At 49.1% G+C, this 20,837-nt stretch overlaps 1 protein-coding gene across 2 annotated transcripts in view; it reads right to left on the bottom strand.

The window, feature by feature from the left end:
* The window catches only part of ANAPC2 (anaphase promoting complex subunit 2), a 205,451-nt gene that overhangs the window by 91,758 nt on the left and 92,856 nt on the right, over positions 1-20,837 (bottom strand). For both annotated transcript variants that reach the window (XM_078642153.1, XM_078642152.1), the window contains exons 7-8: positions 13,894-14,075; positions 10,029-10,170 (exon numbers count right to left, since the gene is read on the bottom strand). In XM_078642153.1, the coding sequence (XP_078498279.1) occupies positions 10,029-10,170; positions 13,894-14,075 (324 nt within the window). The remainder of the gene's footprint in view (positions 1-10,028; positions 10,171-13,893; positions 14,076-20,837) is intronic.

Genomic DNA, 20,837 nt, shown 5'->3' with positions numbered 1-20,837 from the left:
TGTAGCCCCCAATCTGCCCCCCAAGGATTGTTTTTTTTTTACCCCCCACCCAGAGAAATGTCAGTCTTTCTGCAGACGGGAGCAGTAGCCCACAATCTGAAAGCCTACTAGAAACCTGGGATTTTTTTTTATTGATGTTGGGTTGGGGGCTGCTCAAAATGGGCATGACAATGCCCAGGGGGGCACATCGGGGCAGCAGCCCCGAAAGCCCATTAGAAATCAGGGATTGTTTTGTATTGATGTAGGGCAAATGCCCTCCGCCCCCCCCCCCCCAAAACAAAAGGCTTTCTGCTTCCCCCAGGGGCAAATGGGGGTAATAGCCCCTGATCAGATTTATAATGCATCAGTCTTTCTGCCCCTCCCCGGAGGCATATTGGGGCAATAGAAGAAAGCCCTCTAGGCCTCAGGATATATTTTTTTTATTCAGGGTTAAGGTCAGCCTACAATGGGCACAGACTTTTTTTTAGCAATGTGCCTTCCTGTGGATTTTGGGCCCTAGTGCAGCCGGCACATAGGGAAACTTAGCCAACCTGTACAATTTTTTAAACTATACACCAAGGGGAATCCAGGATGACATGTGTGCCTCTCACCGGGTTCTGTTACCCAGGATCCCTTGCAAACCTCAAACTTAGTTTCTGTGGTAAACATTGGGAAGTCGACGCAAGCCATACCTCATTGGGCTCCCCAGGGTACCTAGTTTTCACAAATGTGTGGGTTTGGTAGGTTTCCCTAGATGGCGGCGAGCCCGGGGCCCTAAACCCCAGGTGCCCCCACAAAAAAACAGGTAGTTTTGTTATAAGTAATTTTGAAGTCTCCACAGCACGATTTGGGCCATTTCCTGGTGCAGCCACTAGGCCTACCCACACAAGTGAGATACCATTTTTATCAGGAGACTTAGGGTAACACAGAATTGTAGAGCAACTGTTATTACCTATTGACTTTCAATGCATTTCTGCCTTCCAAATGAAAGACAATGTATAAAAAAGAAGTTATTTTGAAAAATGACCTATAATTCTCATGTTAGTATGGGTACTCACAATTTCGGAAACGTGCAAATATCTGTTTCTAAACTCTATATTTTGTTCCAATTTCAGAAATACATAGGTCTTTCATACCGCTTTTTCCATGTATATATTTTCCCAAATTAATTGCTATACACCAGGTACATAATAAAAAAACATTGCAAGAAGCTGCTCAGTTATTGACTCTGGGTTCGTCGGGTTCTAGGTGAACCTACAAGTCCTATATATCCCCAAACCCAGAAAGGTCCAGCGGATGTAACAGTATATTGGTTTCAAGCAGCTGTCATAATTAGAAGAAGTTACAGGTGAAAAGGTTGACACAAATGGCTATTTTTTCAACTGATTTTCAATTGTTCCTATATTCAACGGTTAGTTTCTATAGAAACCTTGAAGGATCTACACAAATGACCCCTTGCTGAATTCAGAATTTTGTCTACTTTTCCAAAATGTATAGCTTTCCAGGATACAGTATTGTTTTCATACCCATTTCTACCATTAACTGGAAAGTTGAAAGCGCAAAAAATAGCAAAAATAGGCTATGTTCCAGTAAAATGCCAAAAGTGTAAAAGTGTTGGTTTTCTGACAAAAGCCTGCTTGTCCCTGAAAGTTGGGAAGATGGTGATTTCAGCACCACACACCCTTTTTTGATACCATTTGCAGGGGAAAAAAACAGACCCTTTTATCTGTAGCCCTTTTTTCCCATTTTTCCAAAACAAAACAAAATGTACCTGTATATCTGCTAATTCCTGGGTCCCCTCCAGGGGAATCCCCAACCCTGGGTACCTTCAGAATACCCATGATGTTGAAAAACAAGGACGTAAATTTGGCTTGGATACCTTATGTGGTCAAAAAGTTACAGGGGGGGGGGGGGTTGGGGGGGTGGGGGGTCGGGGAGGCCTAGCAGCGAAGGGGTTGATACTTTGCCTAATTTCATATAATCGATTATAATTAGTTTGTTCAGACTTAATACTTATTTTAACCAAACACTACCCAACAGCAGGAGGAGACGTAGCCTAACAAAATCTATGCTGCGACTGATACCTAGTTTCTCATATATAATTTCAGTGGAGACATAGGGCCTGATTACGATGCTGTCAGAAAAGGTTTGGACTGTTAGTCGCAGCCTTTCCGACCGCATCTTAACATGTTGGTCGGATTCCTTTCCAACCGCCTCATTACGATCGGGGTGGTCCGAAAGGAATCAGATTGGTCATTCTGACTGGCTTCCGACTGGCTTCCGACAGGCTCGGAGAACCCATCCACCAGTGGAATGCTGTCAGTAATCCCAAGGGCGGCTCTTTCCGCTTGAGGCATTCTGATGTCGGATTTCAACAGCCTTTCTGTGCTGGCCTTTCTGACACAGAAAGGCTGTCAGAATTCGACTTTAGGGGCCCCAGCAAGGCCCCCATGGGTGCATGCCTCTGGTTGGAGGCCGAGGGGGCACCTATGGTACCCCCCTGTTGATCACTGCACCCCGTGGTAGGCACCTTTGGTGTCATCCCTACAGGATGCAGGGATGAACTGCACCTCCTATTTTACAATGAGTATGTATTTCGGCCGTAGTCAGCTTAAAAAAAAATGTTTAATACACATAAAACTATTTGACAATCAACAACATTACTAAAATGGAAGTGTCAGCGCATATTATAAAAATAGGGTGTTTTGGGGATGAGCAAAGCAGTATCGGAGGACTGCAGAATTTATTAGATAGAAGTTGAGTGTTTAGTAGGTATTTTGAGTGGAGTTTATTTACTAGAATTGGTAAACGGGTATACATATTTAGTTCATCAGTAGGTAGCAGTGTTCATCTGTGAGTGAAACTCCGGTAATGAAATTCAAAGTAATGGTAGGTGTGGTGAACGTGTGCGTGCTAGTTGTATGCATGGTAAGGGTATTGCTAATATAAGTGAGGTAATGGTGTGAGTGGTGAAAATTGCAATGTAAAAACATGCGTGGTAATGTCATACAACCCGGTGAGGGCCCCCACTGCGTTATTCAAATAAGAGACATTGATTTTTTTTTCTGGGCCTCTTGTCAGTACAGTTGTTAGATACTGCTTTTTTCTTGCCCATGTTTTAAAAGACGCAATGGCAGAATAAAGCCTGGAAAAATGTGAGACATCAATCAAAATACAAGAGCCACCCACAGGCCGCTTACTTCTCTTCACCTAGCGTCATACATATGGACAAAGCCCTCACTGTAGGAGTTAATCTAACCGGCAGGAGTAACAAAGTCAAAATCAAGAAGGGTGGCTCTGCCCTATCTCTTCCTGGCGATGACGGGCAAGAACGGGCCTGCATTCACCTAATACAGGGAACAATGTTTGACCTCATTCTCACAAATCTGTATTGCAGCGGGTTCACTCAGACTTGCATCATTTTGAAAAGGATAAAGTGAATACCATTGAGTTGTGTAACAATAAATATGATATTCAGAGTCAAGATACCCTTTGGGGTGAAAGTGTCCTTAACATAGTACATGGTATGTTATCACTCATTCCTCTGGGTTCTTATCATGCAGCAGAATGTGGATATAATAGAAGATAAATCTCAGACTTGTATAGAAGAGTCACTTAAACCCCTCTTAATGAATCCGACAGACCACCCTTCTCCAAGTCAGAGATCCACCTTCAAGGCCTGTAAAAGTGAGGGCCCTGTCCAAAAGAGTGTATTTGGTTAAGCAGACATAGTATAATGCACAAAATGAAGGCAAACAACAATAAGGCTTAGAAAACTCGAATTACGCATTAAATACTACCACAGGCCCAGTGAATGAACTAATTGACATATAGATAAGTATGTTCATACAAAATCCTTCACCAGTACATAAAATAAAGAGGTACAATAGTGCTGAACACAAATGTGCCTAAAAGAGGAACACAACCATTCCATAAAATTGTTCTTCATTCTATAGAACTAACGAACAAGTTACTTACCTTCGGTAACGATATATCTGTAAGAAACAGTAGTTAGTATTAGATTCCTTACCTTAGAATATCCCCAGGCGTCAGTCTGGATCCGGAAACTTTTGCGTAGCAGTACCCCTGCGCGTCGGTAGGCGTCGTCTGCAGGCGTCCCCTGCGGCTCCGCGTCGTCGGCGTCGTGCGCCGTGATGACGTCGCTGGAGTATATAGACGCCGCCTCCGCGCGCTGACGTCAGTTCTTTGCACACAGCTTTTCCGCGCCAGAACACGCAGAGCCATGGGAGAACCAACACTGGTGCCATTTGAAACTAGGGCCCTGAAAGGGATGTCCTTAACCCTAGGTATCAGTTCGCAGAACGGGGAGGATGGGCGGGGCGGTAAGGAATCTAATACTAACTACTGTTTCTTACAGATATATCGTTACCGAAGGTAAGTAACTTGTTCATCTGAAAGAAACAGGTTAGTATTAGATTCCTTACCTTAGAATAGATACCCCAGTAATACCAACCCCGGAGGTGGGTCTGCGAACCAATACAACCTACACCAGAAAGTCCTGGAGGACCGAACGGCCAAAGAAGCCGTCCCTCCGGACTTGACTGTCCAGGCAGTAATGCCTCGCAAAGGTGTGCAGCGAGGCCCATGTAGCCGCCTGGCAAATGTCCTGCAAAGGGACTCCCCGGCCCAGGGCGGTAGTAGCCGCCGTGGCCCGAGTGGAATGGGCCCTCAGCCCAACAGGAGGCTCCTTCCGAGCCAAAGAGTAGCATGCCTTGATGCAGAGGACGACCCACCGAGAGATGGTCCGTTTCTGTACCGCCCTTCCCTTCTTCTCACCCACGTAGCCAACAAACAGTTGGTCATCCACCCGGAACTGGCGTGTGCGATCCAGGTAAAATGAAAGCGCACGTTTTGGGTCCAGACGATGGAGCCGCTCTTCATCCTTTGAAGGATGCGGAGGCGGGAAGAAGGAGGGCAAGGTGATGGACTGCCCAATGTGAAAAGCAGAGACTACCTTGGGCAGGAAAGAAGGTCTAGTCCGAAGAACCACCTTATCAGGATGAACAGACAAGAAAGGAGGTTGAATAGAAAGAGCCTGGAGCTCACTCACTCTCCTGGCAGAGGTGATGGCAACCAGGAAGGCCGTCTTTAAAGTGAGAAGACGGAGAGGACAGGAATGAAGGGGCTCAAAAGGAGCGCACATCAGGAAAGTCAGAACCAGGTTCAAGTCCCACTGAGGCATCACGAACGGAGTTGGAGGATACATGTGCGTGATGCCCTTCAAGAATCTTAACACAATAGGGGCCTTGAATAAAGATGGCTGATCAGGGAGCCTCAAGAAGGCGGAAAGGGCAGAAAGATAGCCCTTGATAGTGCCCAGAGCAGAGCCCTGCTGGGCAAGGGAAAGGAGGAAGAGGAGAACCTCAGACAGAGGGGCAGAAAGGGGATCCACAGCCTTTGCTGTGCACCATGCCACAAATCTGTTCCACCGGCAGGCGTATACCGACTTTGTGGAGGGACGCCTGGCTGCCAGAATGACATCACAGACTTCAGGAGGCAAGTCAAATGGCCTCAACTGTCGCGGCTCAATCTCCACGCATGGAGGTGGAGACTGGACAGGTTCGGGTGGAGGACCGTCCCCTGCTGCTGCGACAGAAGGTCCTCCTGAAGGGGCAGGCGGATCGAGGGACCGACTGTCATGCTGAGTAGCTCGGGATACCAGTATCTTCGAGCCCAGTCCGGAGCCACAAGGATAACTTGGGCCCGGTCGCGCCTGATCTTCTTCAGCACTCTGGGCAGAAGTGGTATAGGCGGAAAGGCGTACAACAGACCGCAACTCCACTCGCGCCGAAAGGCGTCGCCGAGCGAGTGCCGTCTTGGAAACTCCAACGCGCAGAACTGATGACATTGCGCGTTCTCTTCTGTGGCGAATAGATCTAACCAAGGCTCTCCCCATTGCTGAAAGAGGCCTCTCGCCACGTCCGAGTTCAGACGCCATTCGTGATCCACCGAGCACCGACGGCTGAGTTCGTCCGCCCTGGCGTTCAGAGAACCTGCCAGGTGTTGAACCGTCAGAGTCACGCCCTGACGTTCCAGCCATTGCCAGAGACGCAGAGCCTCCTGGCAAAGGGTCCACGACCCCACACCGCCCTGTTTGTTGCAGTACCACATGGCGGTGGTGTTGTCCGTGAACACCTGCACTACACTCCCGTTGACAAAGGGGAGGAATGCCTTCAGTGCTAGGCGAATCGCCCGTAGCTCCAACAGGTTGATATGGAGCCGGGACTCCGCCGGAGACCAGATGCCTCTGATCTCCGCCTCTCCCAAGTGGCCACCCCAGCCCTGGAGGGACGCGTCCGTCACAACCACGTGCTCCGGTTGGGGAAGGGAGAGGGATCTGCCTCTGACCCAATCGCGGTCCGTAAGCCACCACTGCAACTGTCTCGCAGTGCCCTCCGAGATCAGGACATGGTCGGATAGGTTGCCCTGATGCTGGGCCCACTGAAACTTCAGGTCCCACTGCAGAGCCCGCATCCGCCACCTGGCGTGATGCACCAGTAGGATGCAGGAGGCCATCAGCCCCAGAAGCCGCAGCGTCAACCTGACCGAAACCCGGGATAACGGCTGAAAGATGGGAATCAGAGCCTGAATATCCCGGACCCGCCGTTCCGGGGGATAAACCCGAAACTGCGCCGAGTCGAGAACCGCTCCGATGAAAAGGAGCTTTTGAGAGGGACACAGGTGTGATTTCGGCACATTGATGGAAAACCCCAGCTCGTGCAGGAGGTCTGCCGTCATCTGAAGGTGGTGGACGACTGTCTGGGGCGAGCCCGCCTTCAACAACCAGTCGTCGAGGTAGGGGAAGACTGAAACCCCTAACCGGCGCAGATGAGCTGCGACCACCGCCATCACTTTCGTGAACACCCGTGGGGCGCTGGTAAGGCCGAATGGGAGCACGATAAACTGAAAGTGCTCGTGGCCTACCGTGAACCGCAGGTAACGCCGGTGGGCCGGCAGGACGGGGATGTGAAAATACGCATCCTGCAAGTCCAACGCTACCATCCAGTCTTGTGGGTCTAGAGCAGCCAAGACCTGAGCCAAAGTCAACATCTTGAACTTCTCCTTCCGGAGGAAGCCGTTGACGTTCCGCAGGTCCAAGATAGGACGCAGGCCTCCCTTGTCCTTCTTGGGTACCAGGAAGTAGTGGGAGTAGCAACCACACCCTACTTCTGGCCCAGGAACGCGCTCGATGGCCCCCTTGGCCAAGAGGGCCGTAACTTCCTCCTGCAGAAGTGTCAAGTGGTCCCCCGACACACGGTGGTTCTGCGGTGGCATGGCTGGAGGAGTGGACTCGAAGGGGAGGGCATAGCCCCTTCGAACGAGCTGCAGCACCCACCTGTCCGATGTTATCGCGCGCCAGCGGGAGTGGTGATGGCGAACCCTGCCACCCACTGGCGTCACGTGAGCCCGAAAGCTCGGACTAGGAAGGCTTGGATGCAGCAGCGGAGGGAGGCGTGGACTGACCACGCCGCTGGCCTCTACCGCCACCACGGCGGAAACCACGGCCGCCACCGCGCTGGGGAGCGTTCTGCGGCGCGTGGCTGGCAGCACGTGTGGGACCGCCCCTCCCTTGGCCACGAAAGGGGCGAAACGAACCCGTCTGCTGGCGCTGGGTCGAAAGACCCAAGGACTTGGCCGTGACCCTGGAGTCCTTGAAGCGCTCCAGCGCGTGGTCCGCTTTGTCACCAAACAGGCGACTGCCATCAAATGGCATGTCCATGAGTGTATTTTGGACGTCTGGCGAAAAGTTGGCAGATCTCAGCCAAGCATGGCGACGAATCGCCACCGTCGTGGACATGGCCCGTCCCAGTGAGTCGGTCGTGTCCAGACCACAACGGATCGAGTACCGCGCCGCATCCCGGCCTTCAACCAAGGCCCGGGTGAGCTTGTCCCGCACTTCCTGGGGGCATTGCGGCAAACACTCCTCGACCGTATCCCACAGGGAGTGGGTGTAGCGGCCCAAGAGGCACGCGGTATTACAAGACCGCAGTCCAGCGCTCAAAGAGGAAAAGACCTTTTTACCAAACTGGTCATACCGCTTTGATTCCCGATCGGGCGGAGCCGACGGGAATGCGGACTGCGAAGTGGAGGCCTGGATCACCAGACTCTCCGGGGAGGGATGGGTGGATAAAAAGGCAGGGTCGTCCGAGCATGGACGGTGACGCCTTGCAACATTCCGGTCAACCGGTGCACCGGAAGCGGGCCTGGACCAGGTGCCCAAAAGGACATCCGTCAGGGCCTCATTAAACGGCAGCAGAGGCTCCTGGGGGCATGACTGCGGTTTAAACACTTCGGTCAGAATGTTCGGTTTGACCTTCGCGACGGGGAGCTCAAGGTGCAAGGCCTTGGCAGCCCTCATCAGGACCACCGAATAGGCAGCACCCGCCTCAGACGCCACAGGGGACGGGGAGACAAACCCAGGGTTGGGCGACTCGTCCAGGCCACTGGCATCACCCAGATCACCTACCCAGTCCACATCATACTGGCAGGCACGGGATAAAGGGTCCTCAGACCCCTCCCAACCCTCTCCATACTCATCCTCATCATACCCATATTCTGGGTCGACGATATAGACATCGGGGTCAACGGGCCCCATCGGCGTCGGATCCGGCGTCGGCCGACGCCGGTCCGACTCCGTGTCCGGAGTCGGGGAGGGAATGGGGGTGGCGCCGCGCGGCGTCGGTGCCGGGGACCCGACGCCGGCCGGAGCCGACGGCGGAGTCGCTGCACCACGCGGAGGCGGTACCACGGGTTGGCCCAAAGGAACCGACGCCGGAGAGGCCGGGAGACCAGCCGGCGACGAACCTGAGGGACCCAGCGGCGCCGGGGCCGGAGCCACCGGCGGCGTCGGGGCAGAAGCACCCGAACCGCTCGGGCCCCCAGACGGGACCGACGGCCCCGCAGGCGCCGTAGGCCCCGCCGGAGGAGACCTCGCCCTCATAGCAATGAGGAAGGCCTCGATCTCCTCACGCGACGCGCCTTCCCCAGGGACTGACGGGTATGGGGTAGACGGCGTCGGTGACCCACGCGGGGCCGCGGGGGTGGGGCCACTCGAGCCCCCGGCCGCATCACGCGGGCGTCGGGGGGAGTCGGGGGTGCGATGGCGACGCCCCGACTTCTTGTGCTTACCTGACGAACCGGAGGAATGGTGGCGACTCCCGGAGCGCCCATGGCGGCTCCGCGATCGTTCCCTCGACCGCTCCCTCGACCTCCGACCGGACCGGGACCGCTCTCGACGCGGGGCCGACACTCGGAGCTCGAGAAGCTTGCGGGACCGCTCCCGCCTAGCTTTTCCAGTCAAGGCCCGACAGTCGACGCAGGACTCCACGTCGTGGTCCGCGCCCAGACACCGGAGGCAGAGTCGATGGTGGTCGGTGACCGACATCATGCGGTCGCACTCGTCGCAACTCTTAAACCCAGGCATCCTACCGGCACCGTAGAAAGATTAAGTTTTACAAACACTTGGTCAAAAGACCGGAGTACTGCTCTTCGGATCTGCGCTAACTGGCGCGGAAAAAAGAAGAACTGACGTCAGCGCGCGGAGGCGGCGTCTATATACTCCAGCGACGTCATCACGGCGCACGACGCCGACGACGCGGAGCCGCAGGGGACGCCTGCAGACGACGCCTACCGACGCGCAGGGGTACTGCTACGCAAAAGTTTCCGGATCCAGACTGACGCCTGGGGATATTCTAAGGTAAGGAATCTAATACTAACCTGTTTCTTTCAGATATTGCAATTTTGCGGGACATAACACATATTTAAGTGTGATCTCTCTATCAACTGCCCCACAATTCATATCACTTTTGTCTGAAAAATTAACACACTGCTAGTCTCATCATAAGCCTCTAGTGGTTATGTGCTTTTTGAAACCTACTATGAGTAAAAAGAGCATTTTTTAAAAATACTGTTGTGACTTTCCTTGCTATTTCATGAAACAGTTTTCTAAGTTGAATCTATGGCTGGATTTCAGAAAGCTTGGACAGCAATAGTTTAACTTTGTTGTAGCACTAGCAAAGACTGCTTACCTTTCTGAACTGTAGTCGAACTGGTGAAGTAAGCGATCTGCCAAAAGGGTACGGTATTCATTGATGAACAACTCCTTACTGCCATAGATGCTAACCAGCAGACTGATTATGTCTGAGGACCGCCGTTTCGAGCTGATTTTCCCTATAAATAAAAATATCAACACTGTAGCAAAACATTATTTTAGGTGGTGATTTTAATGAGGTTTTTGACCCCTTCAGTGATAGGGAATATAAATAATAAACACATCTCAAGACTTTAAAGCTGCCATCTCTTCAAGTCCATTAACTTATATTTGGGAGACTTTGGCCAAATTTGCCTCTTTTCTCCCCTGCTCATGGTATAGTGGCTATATTTAAGCTAGTTAATAAATCCCTTATTCGTTGCATGCAATCTGCTCATATGCACTCCATTTTTACTCTCCGAACATGCGCCTGTTATGTTGGAGAATTCTGTCTCTAGTTTTAAAACTAGCAGATGATTTAATAACAATCTCCTCTCTGATCAAACTTTCATCAAAGTGTTTGACATATTTATCAATTAATGCTTAAATGTAAATAAATAACACTGATGTTACTGCAGTGGTCAATAATTGGGTTACCTTTAAACTGGCTTTCACTTTTTCACCACTTCCTTTATAGCCACAAATAATGTGCAGCTCAATAGAACCCCTTTCTTTGGAGTGTCAAATCTTTAGAACAGGACTATTTCATTACAAGATCTTCACAAATGCCTAATGATTCAATTCGAACAAAATGTTTACTGAACAAGATCACCACCATTAATATTTGTAAAATTCTCTCACATATTAAAGGTAAATACCAAGACAGTTAAAATAAGGTCGGTAAAAACCTCGCTTATTACTTGATAATTAAACAGTTGTGTATAGCTTTAGTTGATTTAGTAAATGTAATAACTCAACGTAAGTTTCAGATGCCAGCATTTCTAAATCTTTGAAGTATTTTACAGGAAGCTATACAATGATTGCACCTTATCCCAATCTGACTAAAATATTATTTTCCTCTTTTCCAAAAACAAATTCACCCTCTGTTAATTTTTCTTTATTGCTCAATGGCCTTTCCTTAGACTAGATTCTACATGCAAATTAACCACTTAAATACTCTAATGCTCCTGATCCGGTTGCTTTTTCTATAGGTTATTTTTCTCCTTGTTCTTTTCTTGTTGCGCCCAAACATTTACAAGCATTCAGTTCCTTTCCTATCTATCACCTTTGCCCCTGGAACGTTTTTTAGAATCCCAGATTGCAATTAATGTAAAACGTATTGATCTATTTATTTAATAGTGACTATAATTTGTTGCCAAAATTCTTGTTTCCGGTTTCGAATCCATATTTCCTCTTACTAATTTGCAGCTACAAAGTTTTGTTGCTAGTACGTTAGCATCTAATAATTTAAGGGTGTTTTCCAATATTTTATACGTTTCTAAACTTACTGTAAAAAATTCAATTGATGCCAAGAAGACCTTTGATCAGATTAATTGGGACTATTGGTGTGAAATACTCAATTTGCATGGTTTTGGGGTTAAATGTTTTAATCACAATTAAGAGATTATGTAATTACCCCACAGCCTATATACTTTATTATTCGGTTTCTTTTTATTATTTTAGTTTTCTCTCTTTGCATTGTACGCTGCCCTTTCTGGATATCAACTTAACTCTACTAAAACTGAACATTTAACATTTAATAAATTGTGCCTGCAATACATGTTTGATTGATCCGATTTCAAATGGTCCCCACACAAATGAAATATCTAGGAATCTACAATAATTGAATTTAAAATGTTTGCCTGCCTCAATTAATAAGATTAGGATGTTGTTTACTTCTTGGTCTCCTCTTTTCCTATCCTGGTGGGGACGTTTAGACTCAAAATTCTTTATGTTTTACCTATGCTTCAATTTGGAATTCTCTTGATTTACTTTAAGCAATTTGATTCCTAAAGCTTGAAATTCTAATGAAAGAAACTGCTAGAACTTCCCTATCAAAACAAATATACCAAATCTGTTGGTGCTGTTTGTTTCTCTGATTTTAAAAATTATCATACTTCCTTTATTATTAAACGGGCTAGCCCCTTGATACATGAATATATTGGTGCTCCTCTTATGATTGAGAAAGCTTTCCATGATAATCGATTTTACAAATTTGCCTGAGACGGATTATAGTCTCATGTAGAGAGCACATGGCCCAAAGGATTTAGCTGGTCTGTTCCTTTTAAAACTGTTAAATGGGTGGTTTCTTTGTTTAGCAGGACATGCAAGCAAAAAATGATGAACTATACAAAGAGAACCAAGCATTTTCTACTCGTCTGTTGGGTATCGTCTCCAAAATTAAGGTGTCTAATAAGAAGCTTGTGTCCCTAGCACTATTGCTGGCTAAACGCAGGGTCTCCATATGTTTGGGGGGCAGGCCTGTGCCAACCACTAAATTATGGTTACAGGATATGGCTTACTGTCGGGATCAGCTCACATGCTATGCGGAAGAACTGCCTACAAAGTCCAAACCATGGGATATCTGGGGTCTGCTCACGTCTCATCTATTATCGATAACTGCCATTTGATGCCCGTTAAGTTTTGTAAGACTACCTTGCTCTACACTGCCACACAATGCACTTTTAAACTTACTGCCATGTCTGTATGTACCTGCACGATGGATTTCTGTGATACAATGTTCTGCAAAATGAGTTGTATATTATGTCCATGCAGTATCAATGCTCTGAATTGGATAACTGTATGGTGTTCATTGCTTTTGAAAATGCATAAATAAACAAAAAAAGCATGTTCTACTACATTTCAGATTAATTCATAGATTATTGAAGGCAGTGAGTCAGATAAACAGTAAAACATTAATTTTAAAAAACACAATAAATGTGTAGCATGTTCGAGAACTAGAAGACATCTAAGAGAAAGAGATTAACCATTATAATACAGACAGAAGTTTAACAGAGTCCAGGTGGTAGAAAAGGACTCCAAGTCAATGGCAGTCTTTGGGGCAGATCTAGCAGGAGGGATCCACAAACATAACCCACAAGATCCCACAACAGGGCTAATGTCTGACTTGCACTGTACTACCTGTAGACACCTGTCCTAGAGAAGCAGCCTAGGCGGTCTTTCAAACAACACTAATTGTTACAGGAGTTATTACAGTACCAATCCAAATGAGCTCTGAAGATTATGTAATAATATTGTGTTGTGTTAGAAGTCCAATAAGTGTTCCTTTATAAGTAAAGACTTTGACTGGACATTGAATTGTTTATTGAGCTCTGAGTCCCTAACAAGTAAGCCTTGAATTGCTCAACTTCACTATCAAGAAGGTAAAGTGCAAAGGAGTTGTACTTAATGCTCAGTTTTGGGCTCAGTGGAAATTTAAAGTTCCAGATCACCAATGGCAAAAGGTTAGAATGTACAGTTGGAGCCCAGTGAACTGTGACTGCCTGGGAACTCCCATAAAATGCTCCAACATGTTTGGACAGTTGTGAACCTTAACAAGTCCTCTTTCATACCAAGTTGTAACATCTGTAACAAAATATGTTTCTTTTTATCATGATCAAAGTTGTATTTTGCAAACATGGATAAGAAAACATAATAGAAAACTGAAAAATATACAGCCCCCACGCCCCCCAAACAATGAACCTTACGTTAGATCCCATTACAGGACACTACCAAGGCAATCAAAGCTGACCCCAAAAGGTGTACTTTTCTATAGACCGGTTGCAATAATCTATCAACTGGTTGTCTTTCTCGTCATTGGGACTAAATGGAACACAACTAACTTTACTACAGAGATTGTACAAAGTGTAAGTTTTTAAGCACAACAGGATTTCTTAGAAGACAGTAAAACATTTTTTACTAACCTGGGTCTGCATCCACAGGGTCTGGTACCCAGTCCTCTGGCTCCGAAATCTCATTGTCGCTGTCCTGCCCATTCTCAAGAGTAACTGGATCAGCTTTTGAGAGTTCATTGGCTAAATCGGTAGAGCCCTCTGTATCACCAGTAAGGCCTGCTACAATTTGGCGTACAGTATCATCCCTTGTCCTAAAAAATGACAAAGAGGTACATTCCCAAACATTATAGAAAATAATTTCATGCGTATTGCTATTAAAACATACACCATCACATCATACAGAGATTAAAGAAAACAAATTCTCTTCACTTTGGTGCTTTGAAACTGGTTGATAACAACAGCAATAAAGTATTGTTTAGTATTATATTAAAGAATTCCTTATTCTTGAATCAAATTATTTTGGGGTGATCTCCTCTGTTTCAACTTTAGTAGAAAGACACTGACAATGAAAATCAACAGACCATCTGCAGCTTTTTGTCAAGAAAGGCCATCCGACTTCATTAAACAACATGCCAAAGCAAATCAGGAGAAAAATCTCACTGGAACAAAAAAAAAAACTACATATCTTCAATGATTCCTCAGAAGGTCCATACCCACTGAGAGCATCATTATTCACTGGATGTGAGCCAAAGTCATATGTTGCAAAGATATTTAACAATCACTGATGCATCCTGCTTATAGGTGGCACATTAGCATGATCACACCTAATGCTAGTATCACCTTCATCATAATTTTGCAGGCTGTCTTCTTGTTCTAAGGAAACTCAAACTTCCACAGTGGTCTGTGAAATACCAAGGTTTAGAATCATAAAATCAAAAACATATTGATGTGGTAAAATCCGATTTAACCTCAATGTAACATGAGATGGGTGATGCAGTTCTGCAATCAAGCCAGAACACTATGTTATTCCTAGATCCAAGTCATTGTCTTGAATCCAATGGAGTAGAATTTTTTTTTTTGAAAATCTGTTTATTAGCAGAGTAATCAGAGCAACTTTACAGTATCAGTACCATATATCACATTCAGGAGGAAGGAAGCTCCCTCAGGCACGGTAGCAGTAAGCATATTATACATTTTTAACTTTTGCAGCAGTTTCAGATAATTGAAAAAACCCCATAAGAATGTAGAGAATCCCTCCCGCCGCCCACTAACTAAAGTCCCACCCCAGACACTCCTGTCGTTCATATGTATAAATTAGAAAGTAAGTAATTACCAGGACGTACCCAATAAGCAGATTAGTTCCAATATGCAATTTTTCACAACCAGGCAATGGCTGGGGCAATAGTACCATGGGGTATCCTGTATTACAATCTAGCGCAGCCTTCTTCGTGCACGGCTCATGTAGGTCTATCTACAACAATATACAGTTCAGTTTACGGTATTGAAATATCAGACTCTTCCTCACCCCCTGTCTCCAATCTCCCTAGAATAGTAAAGCAATCCAAGGAGATCGGTGTTTTTCTGAGGCCTCTGCGTTCTTCACGCTGCAGCGCGTCACCCTCTGCTTTGCCCCAGCGTATCATGTCCGTTTTCCACAGATCGGGGTCAGGTGGTTTGGGAGACTTCCACCTCATCGTGATGGCACGTTTCGCAAGTAATATGGCTATATCAGCAAAGCGTGCGGCTACGCTTCTCTTACGCGCTGTTGGGCCCAGCCCTAGGAGCGTGTATTCCAGGGTGAGCGTCTGTGTCAATGCACCTGCGTCTGTAAGCGAGTCATGAACAGTAGTCCAGAAATAACCCAGTTTGGGGCAGCTCCACAACATATGGGACAGTGTCGCATCATCCATAGCGCATCTAGGGCAGGTGTCAGTGGCATTGGGGAACATTGCATGTAACCGGCGTGGTGTTAAGTATGCTCTGTGTAGGACCATTAGTTGGATGAACTTAAATTTTGGATTCCGGGCCACCTTTTTGGGGAATTGAAGGATCCGCTCCCACTCCTTGTCCCGCAATGGCCTCCCTATATCGCCCTCCCACTTGGTTCTGAGAGGTGACAGTGAAACCGCCCGCCCCGTCCTGATGCTAGCAGTGAGCCATTTCGTGAGATGACTTCCCGTTCCCATGAGGTAGTGCATCGTCAGCAAGGGGTTCGTGGGCGGCTCTACTCCCCCAGGCGCCCACCTTCCTAGGACATAGCGGCGGACACTAGCATGCAAAAGGAATGATCCCCCAGGGATGCCATACGTGGTCCTGAAGTCTGCAAAGGACAGCATCCGCCCCTAAGCAAAAAGATCACCTACGTGTGTCACACCTGCGTCGTGCCATGGCGTTAGTGTTCGTGTTGTAAGCGGTCCCGACCCCAGGGGTATACCCAGTAGTGGGATTGTAGGGGTGTATGATGACAGCGGAGCCGTGTACTTCATCGCCTTCCGCCAGTAGTATATTGCAAGTCGGAGAAGCGGTGAGGTGTCACTCGGTAGCTCCGAGCGGGGCAGGAGCAGGACATGGATCCTTCCTGTAGTGCGATCATCCTCAAGCATGTCAATCTCATGTAGGTTTCTGCCAGCAAGCCAATAGGCCAGCCATTGCAGTTGGCATGCAAAGTTGTAGGCCCTGAAGTCTGGGACTCCCATACCTCCCGCGTTGGCTGCGAGCTGTAACTTAGCGAGGCCTATGCGCCTCCGACCTTGTCCCCATATGAGTTCCGTAAGGAGCGTGTCTAGCGTCTTGAACGTCGTTGCAGGGATCAGAAACGGTAGATTTGTAAAGTAGTAAATGAGACGGGGAAGCATCACCATCTTGGAAATGGCGATCCTGCCGGCCACCGAGAGAGGAAGAGACAACCAGAATTGTATCTGAGATTTAAGTGTCCTTATAGCCTTTCCCAGGTTGCCGTCAAGCATCATGTCGGCTTCCCTGTAAACTTGTATCCCGAGGTAACGGAAGGTAGTATCCGCCATCTGAAACGTATGTGGCGCAAAGGGCAGTGGCGCGGTCGAGTCGGCGGTGGCAAAGGTAAACCCGTAAGACTTCGGTTCGCTTATGGTGAGGCCAGATAACGATCTAAAGTCCTCAAATATAGAAGGGATAGGGTCAAGGTCGCCTTGCACGTTGTGCAGATACAGGATAATGTCGTCAGCATAGGCGGACACTATATGTGTTGTCTCACCTCTCCTTATTCCACAATGGGGGGCCATAGTCCGGAGTTTACAGAGCAGCGGTTCAAGTGCCAGAATGAAGAGGAGCGGGGAGAGGGGGCAGCCCTTTCTTGTACCCCTTGCTATGGCAATGGGATCCGAGATGCATCTGGATGTGCGCACCCGGGCCGTGGGGCGTGTGTATAGCAGTCGGACCCATGCTATATACTCCATAGGAATTCCGAACCACGCGAGCACAGCGAACATGAAATCCCATTTGAGGGAATCGAAAGCCTGCTTCAGGTCTAGCGAGATGCATCCTTCAGAGCCCAGAGCCGATCCCGCAAGCATCAGCTGGGCCAAACGTCTAAGATTCATGGCCGTGCTCCTGCCCGGTACAAACCCGCACTGATCAGGATGGATCAGTTGCGGGATGTATTGTGCCAGTCTTGTCGCCAGCACCTTACTCAGGATCTTATAATCGGTATTAAGTAGAGATAAGGGTCTGTAGCTAGCCAGGTGTTGCCCATCCTTACCCGGCTTCAAAAGGGAGGTTATCAAAGCTTGGAGGGAGGACTGTGGTAAGCCATCGGTCCGTAGCGCTTCCATATAAATGGTATGGAGGCGCGGGGCCAGTAGGTCCATGAATGTGGTAAAGAACTCGGCCGGTAGGCCGTCCGTCCCAGGGGTTTTGTTTCTCGGAAGCACGCGCATTGCCTGCCTAATCTCCGCGATGGAAATGTTACGCTTTAGGTCGTCGCTTTGCTTGTGAGTGAGTTTGGGTAGTTCTAAGTCCCTCGTGAAACCCTCGAATGCAGCCTGTGAGAGGCAGTTGTGTGGGCTGTAAAGCGTGGTGTAGTAGTCCTCGAATGCGGCGTTGATTCCTACTTGGGTCGAAACTAGCACGCCGTCTTGGTCCAGTACTTCTAAGATGGGGTGGTGTACAGGGGAATCACGTATGATGCGGGCCAGCAGAGTGCCCGCCCTATCTGCCTGTGTGTGTTGTTTTGTTGTGTATTCCCTGTAGTCTAACAATCTCAAGTCTTCTAGGAGCTCGGCGTGTTTCACATGTGCGTCCTGCAGTGGCGTGAAATGTGTGTTTGTGCCCGCAGCCTCACACTCCAGTGTTGCTAGCTTACCCTCCACTTCTTTCAGGTCTGCAATGACTGCCCTCCTCATGCCCACCCTAGTGGCCATCGCCTCCCCCCTGATGAAAACTTTGAAGGCGTCCCATTCCATCTGTCGGGAGCCGGCAGTGTTAGCGTTTACGTCAAAATAACCCTCGATGGCATCCGCCATAGTGGACCTGAAGACTGTATCTTCCAACAGTTCTGTGGGTAGTCTCCAGGTCGGGATTGGGGTCGTCTGTCGGCCCCATTGCCAAGTCAATTCAACAGGATTATTATCGGACAGGGTCTTCCCCATGTGCTGGGTCTGAATAACCGATCCTAATAAGGAACGGGAGCAAAAGATTCGGTCTATCCTAGTGTGGAGCCTGTGAGGTGGGGAGAAAAAGGTATATTTCCTGTCCTGCAAATGTGTACTGCGCCATACATCCGCTAGATCCCATCCCTCCGCCCACTGTGCCAGTGCGTCCGCCGGTCGCCTGCTGTCCGTGGCGTGTAATGGGGGGTGTGACCTGTCCAGGGCAATGTCCAACACAGCATTAAAGTCTCCTCCAACTACCCATTGATGATCCGCCCAATCCGCAAGGACCCCGTTGACATTGATCAAAAAGTCAGATTGTCCCGAGTTTGGAGAATATACACAACCAAGCACAACAGCAGCCCCATCTAGTAGGCCCTTTACAAATACATGTCTACCCTCCTTGTCAATTCTTTGCTCTAGTGGCTTAAAGGGGACAGAATTACGGAGCCAAATAGCGGCCCCCCTAGAAAAAGCGGCCCCCCTAGAAAAAGCAGAATAGGACGTAGCGAAGAATTGGCCCTTCCATTTCTTATGCAGTTTCAGACGTTCAGCACAGTTCAGGTGCGTCTCTTGTAGGCATGCCATCATAATGCCCCTGCGGTTTAGCTGGGCAAGTATCCTGTGCCTTTTATGAATCGAGCCCATGCCCCGCACATTCCAGGTGCACAAGGTATAAACATTAAGTGGCCCCATGTCTGGTCGTGTAGTGCGACAAGAATGAGTCTGTGGGCGCACGCGCCCGGTACATCGTATTGTAGAATAGGAGTGTCAAACAAACAGTTAATCCCTGAACACTAAGGTCCCCAGGCCAACGGGCTTGAGGTCCGAACCGTGACGCCCAACAGGGGCAGAAGTCAAACAGTTCCATGTGCCTGCGGTGGGGGGCGCAGACCACTGGCGCCGTACTTGTATCGGCCTGCGGTGACACGGCGGCCCCTGGTAAAGCAATCCCTCAAGAAACCCACCTGTGTGCAAGGCAAAATACAGTCAATACATTACCACCCGGAGTGCGGTCACAATGGTGATGCTAAAAGTCTTCTGCTGTCTGCGCCGTGATCTTGGGGAAAAGTTGTATGCTGTCCGCCGATCCCGATATCTCTGTGTGCGTATCAGAGTTGCTAACCAGGTCTCTGGCTGTGCCTGCATCATGGGCAGCGAGTGCCGCCTCCGTCAATTGCATCACCGGCGCGGAGTCCGCTGGACAGTTCACAGCGGTCGCATCCGTCAGCGCTGTCCTCTGCGGAGGGGCTTGTCCAGTGTCCGGGGCGGCGCTTTTCCGAGCTGGGCGATTCCGACGGCCTTCTCCTCGAGCGGCTATAAGTGGGTCTTGCGAGGTCGGCGGGGTCAGCGTCACTTCCATCCACTCTGCCGCGTCTTCAGGTGAGTCAAAAGAAATATGACTTGTTATTGTGCAGTACTTTAAGGCGGGCAGGGAATAGAAGGGCATATTTTAAGTCTCTCTCACGCAACTTGCGTTTCACCCCCAAAAAGGTGGACCTGGCACGCTGTACCGTGGGCGTGAAGTCAGGATACACTGAGATATTCTTGTCTTCGTAGCGAATCGGTGCCTTTTCTCGGGCCACACGTAGCACAGTGTTGCGGTCCTTGTAGTGAAGGAGGCGTGCGATCAAAGGACGTGGGGGCGCACCCGGTTGCGGTGGTTTGGATGGTATTCTATGTGCCCTCTCCACGCTGTACAGGGTCGTAAGATCTTCCGGACCCACCAGTTGACGGAGCCAGTCCTCTACAAATTGGGTAGGGTTCCTCCCCTCGCTGCGTTCCGGAATTCCTAAGATGCGGACGTTATTGCGGCGGGCACGTCCTTCCGCATCGTCCACCTTCTCCCACAACTGCTTGAGCTGTTTTTCTACGCCTACCAGTTTCGTCGAGTGTTCCATTTGTTGGGGTATGAGATCATCCAGTGCAATTTTTTGTTCGGAGACCCTCTCTGCAAGTTTATTATGATCTGCTCGGAGCAGCGAGAGACCCACCGCCATGGTATCGATACGTGTTTCCAGCGCCTCACGTGTAGCTCGTATCTCATTGAGGATAAGGTCTAGTTTGGCATCTTGCGACCCCTTCCCAGTCGGCGGGATAGCGTCCATATTCGAGGAGGAAAGAGGGTCCTCCGAGCCGGTAGATTGCATGTCCGTTGATGCTCCGGGGTCCTGGGCCCTGCCCCTGTGTCGTCCCATCGACCTAGTATGCAGAGCGGCGTCGGGGTGGTCGCGCTTCTGTCCGCTGAGGGTCCCCACGCGGCCTCTGGCGTCTTAGCGGGGAGTGCAATAGGGGCGGTGTCTCCTGGCGCTGAGGAGGGTCAGTAGTGTTGTAGCAGAGGTGTCACGCCTGGACCGTGCGGCGGCGCCCCGCTGCGGAACCCCCGCATAACCACCGCGGTGGCCCTGGCGTGGCGGCAGTTATAGGTAAGGGGCAGCAGGAGGGGGA

This window comes from Lissotriton helveticus, chromosome 5_1 (genome assembly GCF_964261635.1).
Source record: "Lissotriton helveticus chromosome 5_1, aLisHel1.1, whole genome shotgun sequence".
NCBI classification, from domain to species: domain Eukaryota; kingdom Metazoa; phylum Chordata; class Amphibia; order Caudata; family Salamandridae; genus Lissotriton; species Lissotriton helveticus.
This window is presented reverse-complemented; position numbering and strand designations above follow the sequence as displayed.